Below are 13575 nucleotides of genomic sequence, written 5' to 3' on the forward strand. Positions count from 1 at the left end.
GTATCTAAGAGCCCCGTAAGCACCGTAAGACAATTCTGCTCTTGTTGTCACACCCCCGAAGATTCTCATCTGGGGGCCAGGTGGGGCCAGGAGCTGTATTTCCCCCACTGAACCAGCTGCTTCTGTGGCTGGCGGTCAACACACCATCACGCAGAACACGCTCTTAAACAACAAAGTGCGACATCATTACTCTTTACCTCTTACAGATAGGAAGTGAGCTATTGGGTGAACTATTTCTGCGTACACCCAATTCGCAGTGCAGTGGTAAACTGGATTTTAAACTTATGAACCCTCACAACCTAGCTAATCAGTTGGTTTTCTGAGCCAGCTGCATCAGCTCAGACCCACTACTGTTTTATTATCACACATTTTCTAAGCTAAAGTGCTGCTGGGAAAAAGAAAAAAGGACACTCACCCCCATGTGTGTGAGTTTAAAACTGTGGTTTTCCGACCAGCAAGCACCCAGATTCCGGCTGTTTCAGAACAGTGTTCAGGTTATAAGCTGAGGGACGTGGCCACGGGTTGTGCCTTTTTCATGCAGATTCTGCTGCTTAGAAGTATGGCCACGCTGGCGATTTTCGCCTGAATAACTGTGAAGGATGACTTTTTGTTTGCACTTACTCTCATCTGGAGATGACGCGGGGTGTGTGCTTCTGTTCCAGGTGGAGCAGCCCCGGCTGTTGGGGGTGGACAGTGATGAGGATGCCTCACAGCTGACACCGGCCAGGAGCTCAGACGTGAGTACTGACACCAGCCGCTGGTCCCTGCTCGCCGGGCAGAGCTTGTCTCTGCTTTGCACACGCTCGGCCTTCCTAAGTATAAGTCAGCATCGAGACATGCTACGTACAGAGAAGCAGTGATAAATTCCACTTCAAGAAAAAAAAAATTGCTTGCTGATAGGGAGAAAGAGAGAGCGAGAGAGAAGAAAAGAAAGTATTATAAGCAATGTAACAATCCAATGACGAATGTTAAAGGGAGGCTTTTAGAAATAGAAAAGGAGAAGCTGGTGTAGGTCAGCGTGAACAGAAAGTTCACAGGCAAAGAAAGGTCAGTGGTACATAAAGAAATGAGAAGTGTTCCAGCTTACCCGTAATTGAGAAATACAAGTTCAGCGGACGGTGAACTTGCGTGTATCACCCGTTAGATTGGCAGAAGTCACCAGGTTCGTCAGTGTTCTCTGCTGGCTGAGCTGTGGGACCCTGTGCATGCCGCTGAGCAGAATGCAGCGTGCTGCAGCTTTTGGTGGGGAATTTGGCATGATCTAGGCTGAATATGTGGGTATATACTTTTTGACGCAGGGATCCTGCTTTTAGAAACCTATCCCAAAACTCACTGGCAAAAATCTAAAACAACTCCTGTGCAAAGAGAACTGGTTTTTGCAGCAGTGCTTGTAATAGCAAGAGGTGGAGGGAATTGGAGTGGTCCTGAGCAGGGGTTGGTGGCCTGTTCTGTGGTGTAGAAGTCACGTGACCTGAGTTCTAATCCTGGCTGTTATTGACTGTGAGATTCTGAGCAAATGAACACAAAGCGTCCAAAGTAACCTTTTGTGCACTCTTCTCTTGGTTCAAAAATACCAAAACAAAAAACAAATTCTATAAGTTTGACCCATCTATAAAGTTTGTCAACATGAGCTTCATCACATGCCACTGCATTGCTTGTTACTATAAAGTTTAAAAAAGGTTTTTGGTCAATGATGTAAAAAATCACTGCCTTAATTTAAAAAAAATTAAGAATCGTCTGGGGATGTTTTTCCATTTGCCCTGAAATACGCGGATAGTATCGTCTTTGCGTCTTGTGGATGGAAGGAGCTGCTCACTGAAGTGACGTCCGTAGCCAGAGCCCCGATACCTTCCTCATTCAGGTTGAAGTTACCCCCCTGAGTGCCTGACCCCGATGGAGGCGGCTGCAGTACAGGGGGCCTGCACTCAGGGGCCCGGGAGTTTATAGGGACGTCCACCAGTAAAGTGACGCCTTTGGAAAATTTATTGAAAACTACATTATAGTGCAAATTCCATAATTTTCGCTGCCCTGAGTCCCATGCTTGTCAGAGATCCTGTGTTTCTGCCCAGCTTCGCCCGCCTGTTCTCAACCCTGTCTAAGCAGATGCTCAAGAACGCAGGAGCGTATGTTGAGTCACTTCTGCCACCAGGGGGCAGTGCTTTCACAAGCCCAGCGAGTCCTGCGGACTCTCAGGAAGACGGCAAAGCACGGGTTCCTTTTAGCTTGCACAGGGTTGAGCTCCTCGTTAACACCTGACAAAGTTGAGTCCCTCTGTCCCATTACTCGTTGCTGCTTTTCTCTGGGGTGATAAATGATATGAGGGCCATCTTTGACCCCACAGCTCTTTCTCATTTGGGGGGGCTTTTCCTTATGATAGAAACTTGCAAAGGTATTAGGGAATCAAAATCAAACCTGGAAAGGAAATAGAGTCTACAACGTAATTTAGAAAAAACGATCTTAAGGTTCTCTGCATACCTGGTAGCCTATTAAACATGGTTTCTAAAGTTTTCATATCACACCCTCTACAATGCAGTTCTGGAAACTATCAGAGGAAGGTTTTGTTTTTAAAGCTTCAGTGAGGTTTTCTTTCCCCCAAAGCGCTTGATTCGTACAATGGGAATAATACATAAGTAGACCCTGAAAAGTTGGTTGACAGTGCTTACTGCCAATACCTAGTTCTCAATGAAGAAACAAATGTCTTCAACCTGTCGGCTGAACATATAATGTTTGTAGGGACGAGAGGCAGAAAACGTCCCTTTCAAAATATTGATTTTCCCTGTGTCCCCTTGAAACATGGGTGTCTATATTTTTCTGTTGTCTATAGTTCTTTTGTGACCGTCTCCCTGCTCTCCAGCCGACACGTATAAAACTGCCTGCACACAGGTGGGTCGTGTGAGTGACGTGTAAGTTGCTTCTGAAACCAGGGAGCAGCGCCAAGCAGAGCGGCAGCCCATCAGCATCTTTCCCATGTCAGAAAGGGCACCTCTGTCACCCCAGTGGCTGAGGCCTAAGCCTGGGCATCCTCTCTGCCTCCGTGGTCTCCCACACGCCCTGTGTGATGGTCCACACTGTGTCTCGTCTGCTGCCTCCCAATATAAATATATATATATATATATATATATATATATATATATATATATATGAAACCAAGAGCAATGAAAAGGAAAGGGATAGCTCTTCCCCTCTGCCTTAAAAAATACATTTATACATATATATATATATATATATATATATATATATATATATATATATATATATATATATATATCAGGTATATATATCAGGGTATATATATATATATATATATCAGGGTATTTTGACTCTAAAATACATATTTAGTGATATTTCCTAAATAGATTGTCTTTGATATTTGTTTCTTTAACATAATGGATTTCTGTCTTACATCATCTGGATGATTTTCTAGCTTTATAGCAAAAAAATATAAGGAAATCATAAGCGCAGATGATTGTGAAGCATATTCCTTTGAAAATGCCATGATTTACAGGAAGTAAAAAGTATGATTTTCATGTGCATTTGAATTTCCCCGTGTCTGCCTTAGTGTGATAGAATCCTAGGTGGATGCACGGAGATTGGCAGATGTGAATGTTGGCATTTTCACCGCTGATGACCCAGGCCGTCCTCCAGATAAATCATTATAATGGAACCTAGAGCAGATTTGGAACAACTCAACGCAATGTCGTTTAACGTCACCAAGCAGATGTTACCGTTCCTCGCTTTGGGTTCCAGTTAGTCAACGTGTACTGATGTGGGTGCCTGTAGGTCCTGGCTTCTGAGGATTTAATTTGCGGGGACAGAGTTGAATATGTAGCGATGAAACCAAGAATCCCTATGAATTGTGCAGTCTTTTCATTACCAAGTAAAGCTAGCGACCTTTATTTTTCTAAATGTATATTCTGTGACTCTGGCAGTGAGTGGTTCCTAACCCTCTCTTCCCATCCCTCTCAGTTGACTTGAGCTCTGTGAGGGCAGAAGCCGTTTTATCATCACCATCATCAGTATCCCTTTCTGAGTCCTGTGCGAAGCATGGAGGACGGGACACGTCCCACCACTTTCTGCTGGTCTGATTGCTTTCTGGTGTGTCCTCGTGCTTGCAGCCACTCTTGACAAAGAGTCCAGGGCTGGCTGGACCTTGGTGCAGGTTGGCTGTCACTTAATGCAGGTGTGCAGCCTTCCTCACTCTGCGTGGCTTAAGTAAGATGCCATATCCTGAAGGGGCACGCTGAACTCTTCACAACTCTTATATCTCCTAAAAAATGGGAACATGTATTTTCCCACCTTGTTCTACCTACTTAGCCATGTCAGCCACTGCGCAGCCTCCTGTGGAGACCGAGTGGGGAGGCAGCACTGCAGTCCTGACAGCAGTTCCTCTGCTGGCATCTGGTTTCTGACCCATAGTGTCCATAGGACAGACGTCTGTGCCTCGCGGGGTGCAGGGACGCAAGAGACTCACAGGCCACTCACAGGAAGACCGTTCATTGCAGGTGGCACAGAAGCCGACGGGCGACATTTGTAGAGAGCTGGGCTGTCTGTCATGCAGGCCGCAGGTCTTGGACAGACATGATGGTTTGGGTAAGATGTTGCACAGGTACCATGGCTCAGGTGAGACCGGACTCCATCCACATAGTTCATGTGGGAAGGAGCTGACGACTGGTTGGCTGTGTGAGATCATTAGATCAGTGTTGGGAGGCGTGCTGGTGCTGAGTCAGGCCGGGGGCGGTGAGTCTCGCGTCTGAGGGAGGGACTCTCCCCCCAAAAAGCCATCTGATCACCTGTGAGGAGTTTGCAGGTGGGCTCATCCTGGGTGAGAAGTTGACATCCCAGCCTTAAGACCCTGTCATTTGGGGGAAACAGAGCACTCCCCAAAAGCCAGTGCCCCCTTGGGCAGAAGGGGACATGTCACGCTTGGAACTTGTCTCTGTCCAGCCCTGAGCAGCCGCAGGTGGCCTTCGTCCGCATAATGGCAACAGCCACAGTCGGCTTCTGAAAGAGGCCAATGGTTTCCTCGCCCTGGCCTCACTGTCCAGGCTGAAAGCCGGCCAGCTCAAGTTTCTGCTTTCTCCCGGAGGAGTGCAGATGACCTGTCCCCACAGTAGTGCAGATGACCTGTCCCCACAGTTTCTCCAGGAAATGTGAACGTTTATGCTGAGGACAATCAAAATATAGGAAGGAGAATGTGGCCATTTAAAATAACTGTAACTGTCCTTCTCAGCTCTTTGGGGTGCTTCTTTTCTGGGGAACAGAACTCAGAGTCATGGACGTTCTGGGGTTCACTGCTGGCGTGTATCTTGGTGGGGGCCCACGAGCCTGTGCCTTTCCTGTTCCTGGTTGACCAGAGCTGTGGGTTATTCTGCCGAAGCGCCAGCAGAGGGCAGCGGCCACTTAGCAGACGGCGGAGCCCAGGCGCCTGCTCTCCCGCGTCTCCGGCTCGCTCCCCGCTCCTCCAGCGCTTCTGTGGAAGCGAAAAGTACTTTGTTCTCTGCGTGTGTGCAAACGGGCACAGACATGCACACACACGTGTTGAAGTTTCTCCCTGGAGACTGCCAGACTTTTTAATGGACATAAAGCGAATGAGAGACGGTCTAAAGGAAGTGATGATTTTTGTATCTGTTTCCCAGACATGCTGGGAAAAGTAGTGAAACGAACTTGGCAGTGGCTCAAATCTGTGAAAACGCGAGTCCACCAAACACCCTAGAAACCACGAGACAGATCGCTCATTTCAGCACATGGACCAGCGAGGCTCTAAACTGTTCGCGCCGCGAGTGAAACCGTAGCGGGCGTGGGGGAGGGGCGCTTGTGCTGCGATGCGTGTGCAGAAGTGCGTGCGTCCCAAGGAAGGGGTGTGACGGCGACGGGCCAGGAGCCGGGACCCACCTCTCAGTGACCCTCCAGGGGGCACGTTCAGTGCAAGTCCTGTCCCTGCGGTTTCGGGGAAACGATCCTAACCGTGGTCTGGAGCACCGCGTATTTGCAGCCTCCGCAATCCTTAGGCGAACAGCGCGCTCGCACGAGGGGGCGGACCCTGGCGTTTCCCAGTGACGCGCGGGGGTGGGACAAAGACAGGCCAATGGCAGAGCGGTGCGGCTGTGGCCGGGAGCCCTGAGGCTCAGCGTCTTGGCAGAGCCTCATGCAGGGAATGTGAGGTTTGTCTCCGGGCCTTGGAAAACCGATCCAGCAATAGGGGCTGAGCTTTCTGTGTTAGAATTGCAGTTGCAGACTTGAGTATTGACAATGCTCAGAGATTTTTGATGGCAAAAGCGAGTGACCGTATATATGTGTGTGTATACATGTCACACACACGTGCACACACTGAGTCGGGGCTGGGGCGCTGCAGCAGAGCCTGTCACATACTAGGTGCTGCAGGCAGCTCCCTGCCGGTGGCTCCTCGCTCACCGCCCTTTGCTGAGAGTCTGGGAAGCTCGCTCCCCTCCCCTCGCCCCTCCGTGCTCTCTTGCATGCCTCTTACTGAAACTGCTGGGTGTGGATCTAAGACAGGTGTGGGCTAGACCGTGACAGCCCTGATTGGACTGCCAGTGGGCGGGTTTCCAGGGAGGGGGCCCCGGAGATTCTGGATGGGCTGTGGAAAGCCAGACGGTGCTGATGTTGGCCAGGAAGGGCAGGCCAGAACCAAACCTCGCACGTGTTCACGGAGTCTCTGGGCCAAGGTCTCGGAAGCAGTGGCGTCTGAGAGGTGATGAAGGGAATTGGCTCCAGTGGGCAGGTCAGGAGGCTGCCCCGTCTTGGTAAGAGGGGGGCATTGAAGAGCACCCACAATTGTCCTTGAAGTTGGTAGAGCTGCCCCTTACAATTCAGCTGGGAGAGAATCGGGTGGTGACAGGAGCCAAAGCAGAGCCTAAGTTCTGAAGGAGCAAGAAAAGAAGAGTCGCTGATGACTGTCCGTCACCTTCTGCTGCCCTCCCTCACTCCACCTGCCCCCCACTGTTGTGCTCAGTGACCGGCTCAGTGAGAGGAAGGAGGCTTTGCTGACCCAGGACATGGAGGGCCTTCGGGGCCAGCCGAGAACAGGCTGTGAGAATGTGGTCCAGGGACCCCAGTCTGCCTGGGAAGTGTGCCGGTCACCTGTCAGTCCCCCAGAGCCAGCCGCCCCGGGCTGCCGAGTGCTGACTCTCCTCTGAGTGGCAAAACCTCTCCTCCCCCCCTCGTCACCCGTGTCATGTGCTGTACAGGGACTCCTGGCCTGGACAGAAGGTCTGCGTGCGGGTTTGGGGAGCAGGCGCCCCACTATCTCTCCATCACCCACACAGAAAGACGAGAGCACCACACCTCTCCTAGGATTGCAAGCCTATCAACGGCTGCATCTGCTTTCCGGTTTTCTCACGGGCTGCAGAAACTGCGTGTGGTAACTGCGGTGCTGGTTCACGTTTCCTCCTGCCTGCTTCCCACTGAGCTGGGAGATTGAGCAGGTCACCGCTGATCTGCACAGGTGTCCCCTCCATGTCACCTGTCTTCAGCCGGGATATCTGTGTCTCTTCCGCAGGACCCTCCTTCCACCTCTGCTGCTTCCCCGGCCTCTGGGCTGGTGCCACTCCGTGCTCCGGCACCTGCTGCTCCCCTGCTGTCACCTTCCTCCATCCCCTCTTTTTATTTCCTTAATGGGAGACTATCAGAAGAACTCCAGCATCTTAGCGCTGAAGGAGCTATGGCTACGAGAAGATCGCAGTGAGAACCTAACGGAACCTGCGAGGGGACCTTATAGGTGAACTTCACAGTGACCCTGAGATGGGAGCGCCCTGACGTCCCCTCCCTGTGGCCATGCTGACACCCACTGGATCAGCTGGGTGTCCTTTGCGTCAGGGGTGAGGCTACTGGTCATTTGTCAGTAATAGTAAAAATGACAGTATAACAGTGTATGGATGATTTACTTAGATGGACGCTGTTCAGGGTTTCCCCTGGAAAAACACTGCCATGCACTTTCTGACGTGCTTTTCCGAGAGGAAGGTGGAGGGGTGGCTTTGCAGCTCCTGTGCATGTGTGGCCGTGGGGTTCGTCACACACCTGGGTACCAGCCACCACAGAGATCGGGCCTGTAAAAATGTTGGTGGCCGACACTTGAAGGCTCTGTCCAAACAGATAAGGACAAATGAGCCCCCTCTGACCTGGGCAGTGTGTGTGATGGTTGGGCATGGAGACCCTGGACCAGGGGTTCTTTTCCTTGACTTTCAAAAGCAGGGGCCCCTGACAGGACGGCCAACGTCACACTTCCCTAGAGAATGCAAATCCAACCACAGTGTGAATAGTCCTATTTTGGATAATCAATTTTGTGGTCCCGTCTTCTGTAACATGGTGTGTCGAGATCACCATGGACCCTAAATTTCTTTGCAGATAAGAGAGGAACGTTTTGGATGATGCTTTGGAGAGTTAGTTGGCTCAATCCAGAGAGAGACCCTCGAACCACAACTGTGTTTCTTGCTTCTTAAAAATGCCATCCTGCGTTTCTTGAAGGTTAATTTTGCTGGCACACAAATCTAATCAGCTGGATTTCTCCACCTAAGGACTCGGTTACCTGGAGTTACTGAGAAGCCTTCCTGATGTGACACAGGTATCGGAAACAACCAGATCTCCTGCGAAGAGACTTGTCATTTTAGTTTTGTTTCTTTACCACGTAGAGTAATCTTGGCAGTCAGCTCTCAGACCTGCCCGATACAGCTTCCAGCAGCGTTCTCATTTCCTTTCCTCGTGGAGCCTGTGGTTTTCATAACATGCTCAGGAGCCTTTTCATAGGAGACACCTAACGTAGCTCAGCAGAATCCATTTGTCCTACGTGTGGCCATGTATGAAATCTTACTCCTGATGAGTTGGAGTAAACTAAACTTACAAGACAGATTCAAAACGTGCTCCCATGGGGATTACAGGAAATGTTGCATGCACTTTTGAGAGGGGAAACTTCTGTTTTCTTTGTTATTAGGGTTTGATTGTTTATATGAATTAGAAACTTTTTTCTCCCCAAATTAATTGTACCTCAAATCAGGTGAAATCTCGCATTAACCATAGCAGGCCATCTCACTCACATACACACACACACACACACACACACACACACACACACACACGGGCATGTTTAGATGTCATTCTCACAATTCTCAGTCTGGTCCCCCCCGTTAACCCCGCGTGCAGCCAGTCCCCTGGTCCCCTTCAGTCTTCTAATCCCTGCCCTTCTAACTACATTGTGTAGCCTGGGTTCCCTTCTGGAACTTGCCATCGTCCTGCCTTCCTGTAATGCTCTTCCTTCTCTTCCCTCCTCCACACCCTGCCACACCTGGGTAGTGTCTGCTTGCTCACACAGGGCCTGCTGGGCTTGGAGCTCACCCCCAGCACCCCGCGGGCATGACACACTCCCCACAGACCCGTGGCACGCTCCCCGTGGCCTGCCCTGCTCTCCAGTAGGACCACGGCCTTCCTGAGGGAAGGCAGCAACATGATACCTCTGTGAATTGCACGGGTGTTCATTTCGTTTTCATTCCCAAGTTCTCCAGGAATTTCTGGCTTTCTACAATCGCATTATTAAAGTTGCCCAATATCAATAATTGGCATATGCCAAACATTCAAAGGCCTGCTAACAGCCTTGCCTTTAAGACGGTCCCACGGGAAGCTTAAGTGATTACAGCCCCACCCCCACCCCCATGGCTTCACTGAGTTTTCTTGAGAGAAAATCAAACTACCAGTTGAATACGCCTTCTTTGCTCATTTTAATAAAAGCTCCAGCCAGGAGAGAAACAATCCAAAATTGTTTTGATGTTTATAACTCTCAGAGAGCTTATGGGACATTGTATTTTGTTGGCTGAAGTATCTATCCAGACCACGTAGCTTCTACAACTTTTATTCTTGTAAGGAAATGCCATCTCTCTGCCATTCCCATGGGGGCCTGGGCCAAGAGGAGGCTCCGCTCCCACTCGTCTCATATGACAGAACCTAGATTCCTGATTTCCATGACGCAGCCCATCGTGGGGATGAGCTCACGGCAAGCTGGTGTGCCCCGTGCCTCTGGGGTGGCCATTCACTCTGAGTGGCGCAGGTTTCCAAGGTGCCAGCAGACCGCGCGCTTTGGCTGAGCTGTCCAGCTCGGAGCGTGTCTGGCAGGCAGTCTGTGCTGAGGACAAGTACAGCAGGCAGCAAGCACCGTCCCGGGCAGCAAGCTTTGCCTGACGCTCGCCCAGAAGCGTGCCGGCCTCCCCAGAAGGAGAAGCAACATTCTCGCCTTTCTCACCACAACACGCCAGGGGCTTTGATGGATCTGGGCTGCTCTGCCCAGCAGGTCGTCCCGAGTGTGGGTAGGACAGTGGTGTCTGTGTCTCGTGGGGCCTGGTCATGTGGTCCTGCTTTGGATCCCTGCCAAAACCTGTATCAGAAGAGAAGGTGATGTGGAGAACAGGTCTTCCAGATTCCTCTCCCACTTGATTCTTTGACAAAGCATTGGGGGGGGGGGGGGAGGAAAAAGAAAAACAGAGAAGAAAAGTATTGGAATTGAAGTCTTTCAACAGGGAGCAGCATGGTGTGAGGAGAGGTGGCCAGACGGGCTCCTGGTGCTGAGTCGACTCGAATTCCATCCCTAAGGGGTGGAGGCCCTTGAATAGCTCAGCGCATCGTCCTGGGCCCCGGCTTTCTCATCATTAAAAAAAGATTTAGGTTAAAATTTTAATACCTACTAATTATAATACGCATTTATTTAGTTTTAACTAATTTTGATTGTTTGATAAGCATAACTTTTTTGAAAGCATATGTGAAAACATTTTAGTTTTCATATTTACTTTGTTATGTTTTTAATGACATAGTTAAATTTTGTACCCTTGAGGACAGTGACATTTAAATATTTTTGTTGTTCATCTCAATAGAGCACAATTATTTGAAAATGATTATTTTACTGATTTCACTTACATGAAAGCCAAAAATAAATTTTTGTGAAGTAAACATGTTATGCATAACAAAATTAACAAGCAAACCCTCTAAAATCATGCCATCCTAGAAGTATCTGATCTAATTTTGAAGAGTCCATATTGGTAGTACTCTTGGTGGCTGTTTTAGACTATACTCAGGGTAACCAACATACTTCCCTTAACCTTTAAATAGCAAACTCATCGGAATGCCTCACTAGCCATGTCAAGACATCACTCGCAGTTTGGCAGACTCGAGCCCGTGACTGGTCTTCACAAGACACGGTCTTCTTTACCGGAACTGACAGCTTTGAGAAATGGGGGAAAATCACACTTCATCCTTGGTTGTTTGGATTCAATTTGTCTTGAGCAGAAGGGTTTCAGTACAGCGTCTCCCCCTTTGTCTCTGCAAGCACTTTCTCGTCAGAGTCCAGCGTCCTGCACTTTGTGGCCTGAGGACCCAGCCCCGGCCCGAGTGGGGTGGTGCGTGCCTGTGAGCTGCACCGACGCCTAAGACTTGAGCGAAGAGCACACGTGGCCGTGGTACTTGCGTGGAAGCGAAACGCTGACCTTGGATTCAGTTCCTTGCTGGGTACCGATCCCTGGGGAGACAACCGGCTTTCTGCAGTGCTGGGGGCCCCAGCACCGCTATAGGGAAACCCAGGGCTAGTGGGAAGCTGGGCTGTCCCAGCGAGGTCCCTGGTGCTGCAATACTGTCCCTGACTGGGTTGTAGGCAGAACCGATTCCAGAGGCCAAGGGGAAGGCCACCCACCCAGCTGGGAGCTCGGGGTTTCTCTGCAGCTGGAGTCCTGGGTTCACCCCTGGGTCCTGCAGCTCCCCGTAGAGAAGCTGGCTTGTCCCGCCCAGCAGTGTGGCGTTCTTCAGTTACTGTGACAGGACACAATAGGTCCTATTCTAGTCTATTCTGTCCTGTCCTGTAGCGCTGCCACGGGGCCTGTGGATGCACAGCGTCTAGTCTTGTCTCCATCTGACTGTCCCTGCAACTGATAGCAGCCTGTCTGGTGCAGGCTTACAGCCCACAGTCGGAGGTCCCCTCAGGTCTGACACACGAGGGTTGTGATGGCGTTGTACCCTTTTCTCTCTAAGATCCAATGCATTGCCTTTTCGTCAGGAGAAAGACTCCTGAGAAATTCTGGTAAGACTGTGGTAGTCAAAACCTGTGCATGTGGGTGCCAACCTTTGGAAAAGAGCATGACTTCTCCCCAACAACAAAGGGACTTGGTAGTTCAAAGAAAATATTATTGACCAGTTTGGATAGGAACAGGAAACCAAATCTTTCTTGCAGGCAAGCCCTGGTCAGTCCCTCTGGAACTTTGCCACTTTGTAGCAGGAAAGAAAAAAAACCCCTGGAACTGGAATGGTAGGAGCTGAGCCGGGAGGTCTTCGCGCCAGGCTGTGTGGACTCAACTCTTGGTTTTCCATTTTATTTACTGTTGCTGTGAGTCAGCGTTTTAAAGGCCATCTGATACTTAGTGGTATTTTCCACCCAAGTTGTCCTGTGGGTTCTTTGCTCCCTCCTGTGCACAATTTCCAGACGTGCGGAAAGAGGAAGATAGTCAAACCACAAGTGCCCTCTGGGCGGCCAGAGCGTTTTGGCGGAAGGTGGGGAATCACTGCTGGAAGCGGAACGGGGCAGAGGAGCTGACAGACACGTGTGGCAGGTCCCGCGCTCGGCCTGGCTGTGCGTGTGCCGGGTGGTGGGGGATGTTTGTGGGCTGTGGAGAGCAGATCTGGGCTGAAACCCCTGTTGTGTCAACATGCGGTTATGTTCCAGAGACAGAGATGATGGGGTGTGAGAAGCCCACTGTCTGGGGTGGCAGGTGTCAGACCTGGCCGGGAGGCTGGGACAGGTCATGCTCAGCCCTCTCACTGGGGTCCCAACAAGGTCATTCTTACCAAGAATACTTACCAGAGAAGAAGGACGCTCTATGGACACCTCCAATGTGACACACATGTGTTAGGTGCTGACAACTTGGACAGGAATGCGCTTTCCCCGTTTTAAAGATGACACGTTCCCACTGTAAGGTCCCTGCCTGTGTGTGCATCGTGGGGGCCGTCAGGAGAGCTGAGGGCGGATCCTCACCTCCAGGAGGTGACAAGCTGGGTGTCAGATGCCCTGAGGCAATAGGATTGCAGATGTAAAACCTGCGACCGATACACAGTGGATGGGACGGAAAGTGCTTTAAAGGTCTGCACAGAGCTTCAGAAATTGCTCAGGGGCATGTAGAGGACAGACGTGAAGTCCTAGCAGTGCCCAGTGATGGTCAGGCACCACAGCTGTGGACAAGAGGACCTGGAAGCTTTGAGTCTGGACAGGGTGGAGTGAGGACAAGCAGTCTGCCTGGGCTTGTGAAGGGCACGGTCATGGGTGTGTGTCTACGGGACCTGAAAAGGGGCCCTGCGTGCTCCCAGGTAACGATGCAGCATGGTGTATGTCTCTCCTGCATGTTTCACAAGGTCTAACAACCCTCCACACCACATGTTCGCATCTGCTTGCATTTGGGGGTGTAAGCGAGCCAGCCAAGGAAACAGCTCCACAGCTCGAGGTGAATTAGCCAAGCTCCACTCTAATTTGCTTCACTTTACCTTCTGGACCCTCCTTTGTTAAGTAAATGCCCCTTCTGTCTCCTTGGGTCCTCACGCTTG

At 50.5% G+C, this 13575-nt stretch overlaps 1 protein-coding gene across 10 annotated transcripts in view; it reads left to right on the plus strand.

The window, feature by feature from the left end:
* Positions 1 to 13575, plus strand: part of COBL (cordon-bleu WH2 repeat protein) — a 179041-nt gene that overhangs the window by 84037 nt on the left and 81429 nt on the right. For all 10 annotated transcript variants that reach the window (XM_074341030.1, XM_074341037.1, XM_074341031.1 and 7 more), the window contains one exon: positions 663 to 737. In XM_074341030.1, coding sequence (XP_074197131.1) covers positions 663 to 737 — 75 coding nt within the window. The remainder of the gene's footprint in view (positions 1 to 662; positions 738 to 13575) is intronic.

This window comes from Rhinolophus sinicus, linkage group LG09, assembly GCF_036562045.2.
Source record: "Rhinolophus sinicus isolate RSC01 linkage group LG09, ASM3656204v1, whole genome shotgun sequence".
In the NCBI taxonomy this organism is placed as follows: domain Eukaryota; kingdom Metazoa; phylum Chordata; class Mammalia; order Chiroptera; family Rhinolophidae; genus Rhinolophus; species Rhinolophus sinicus.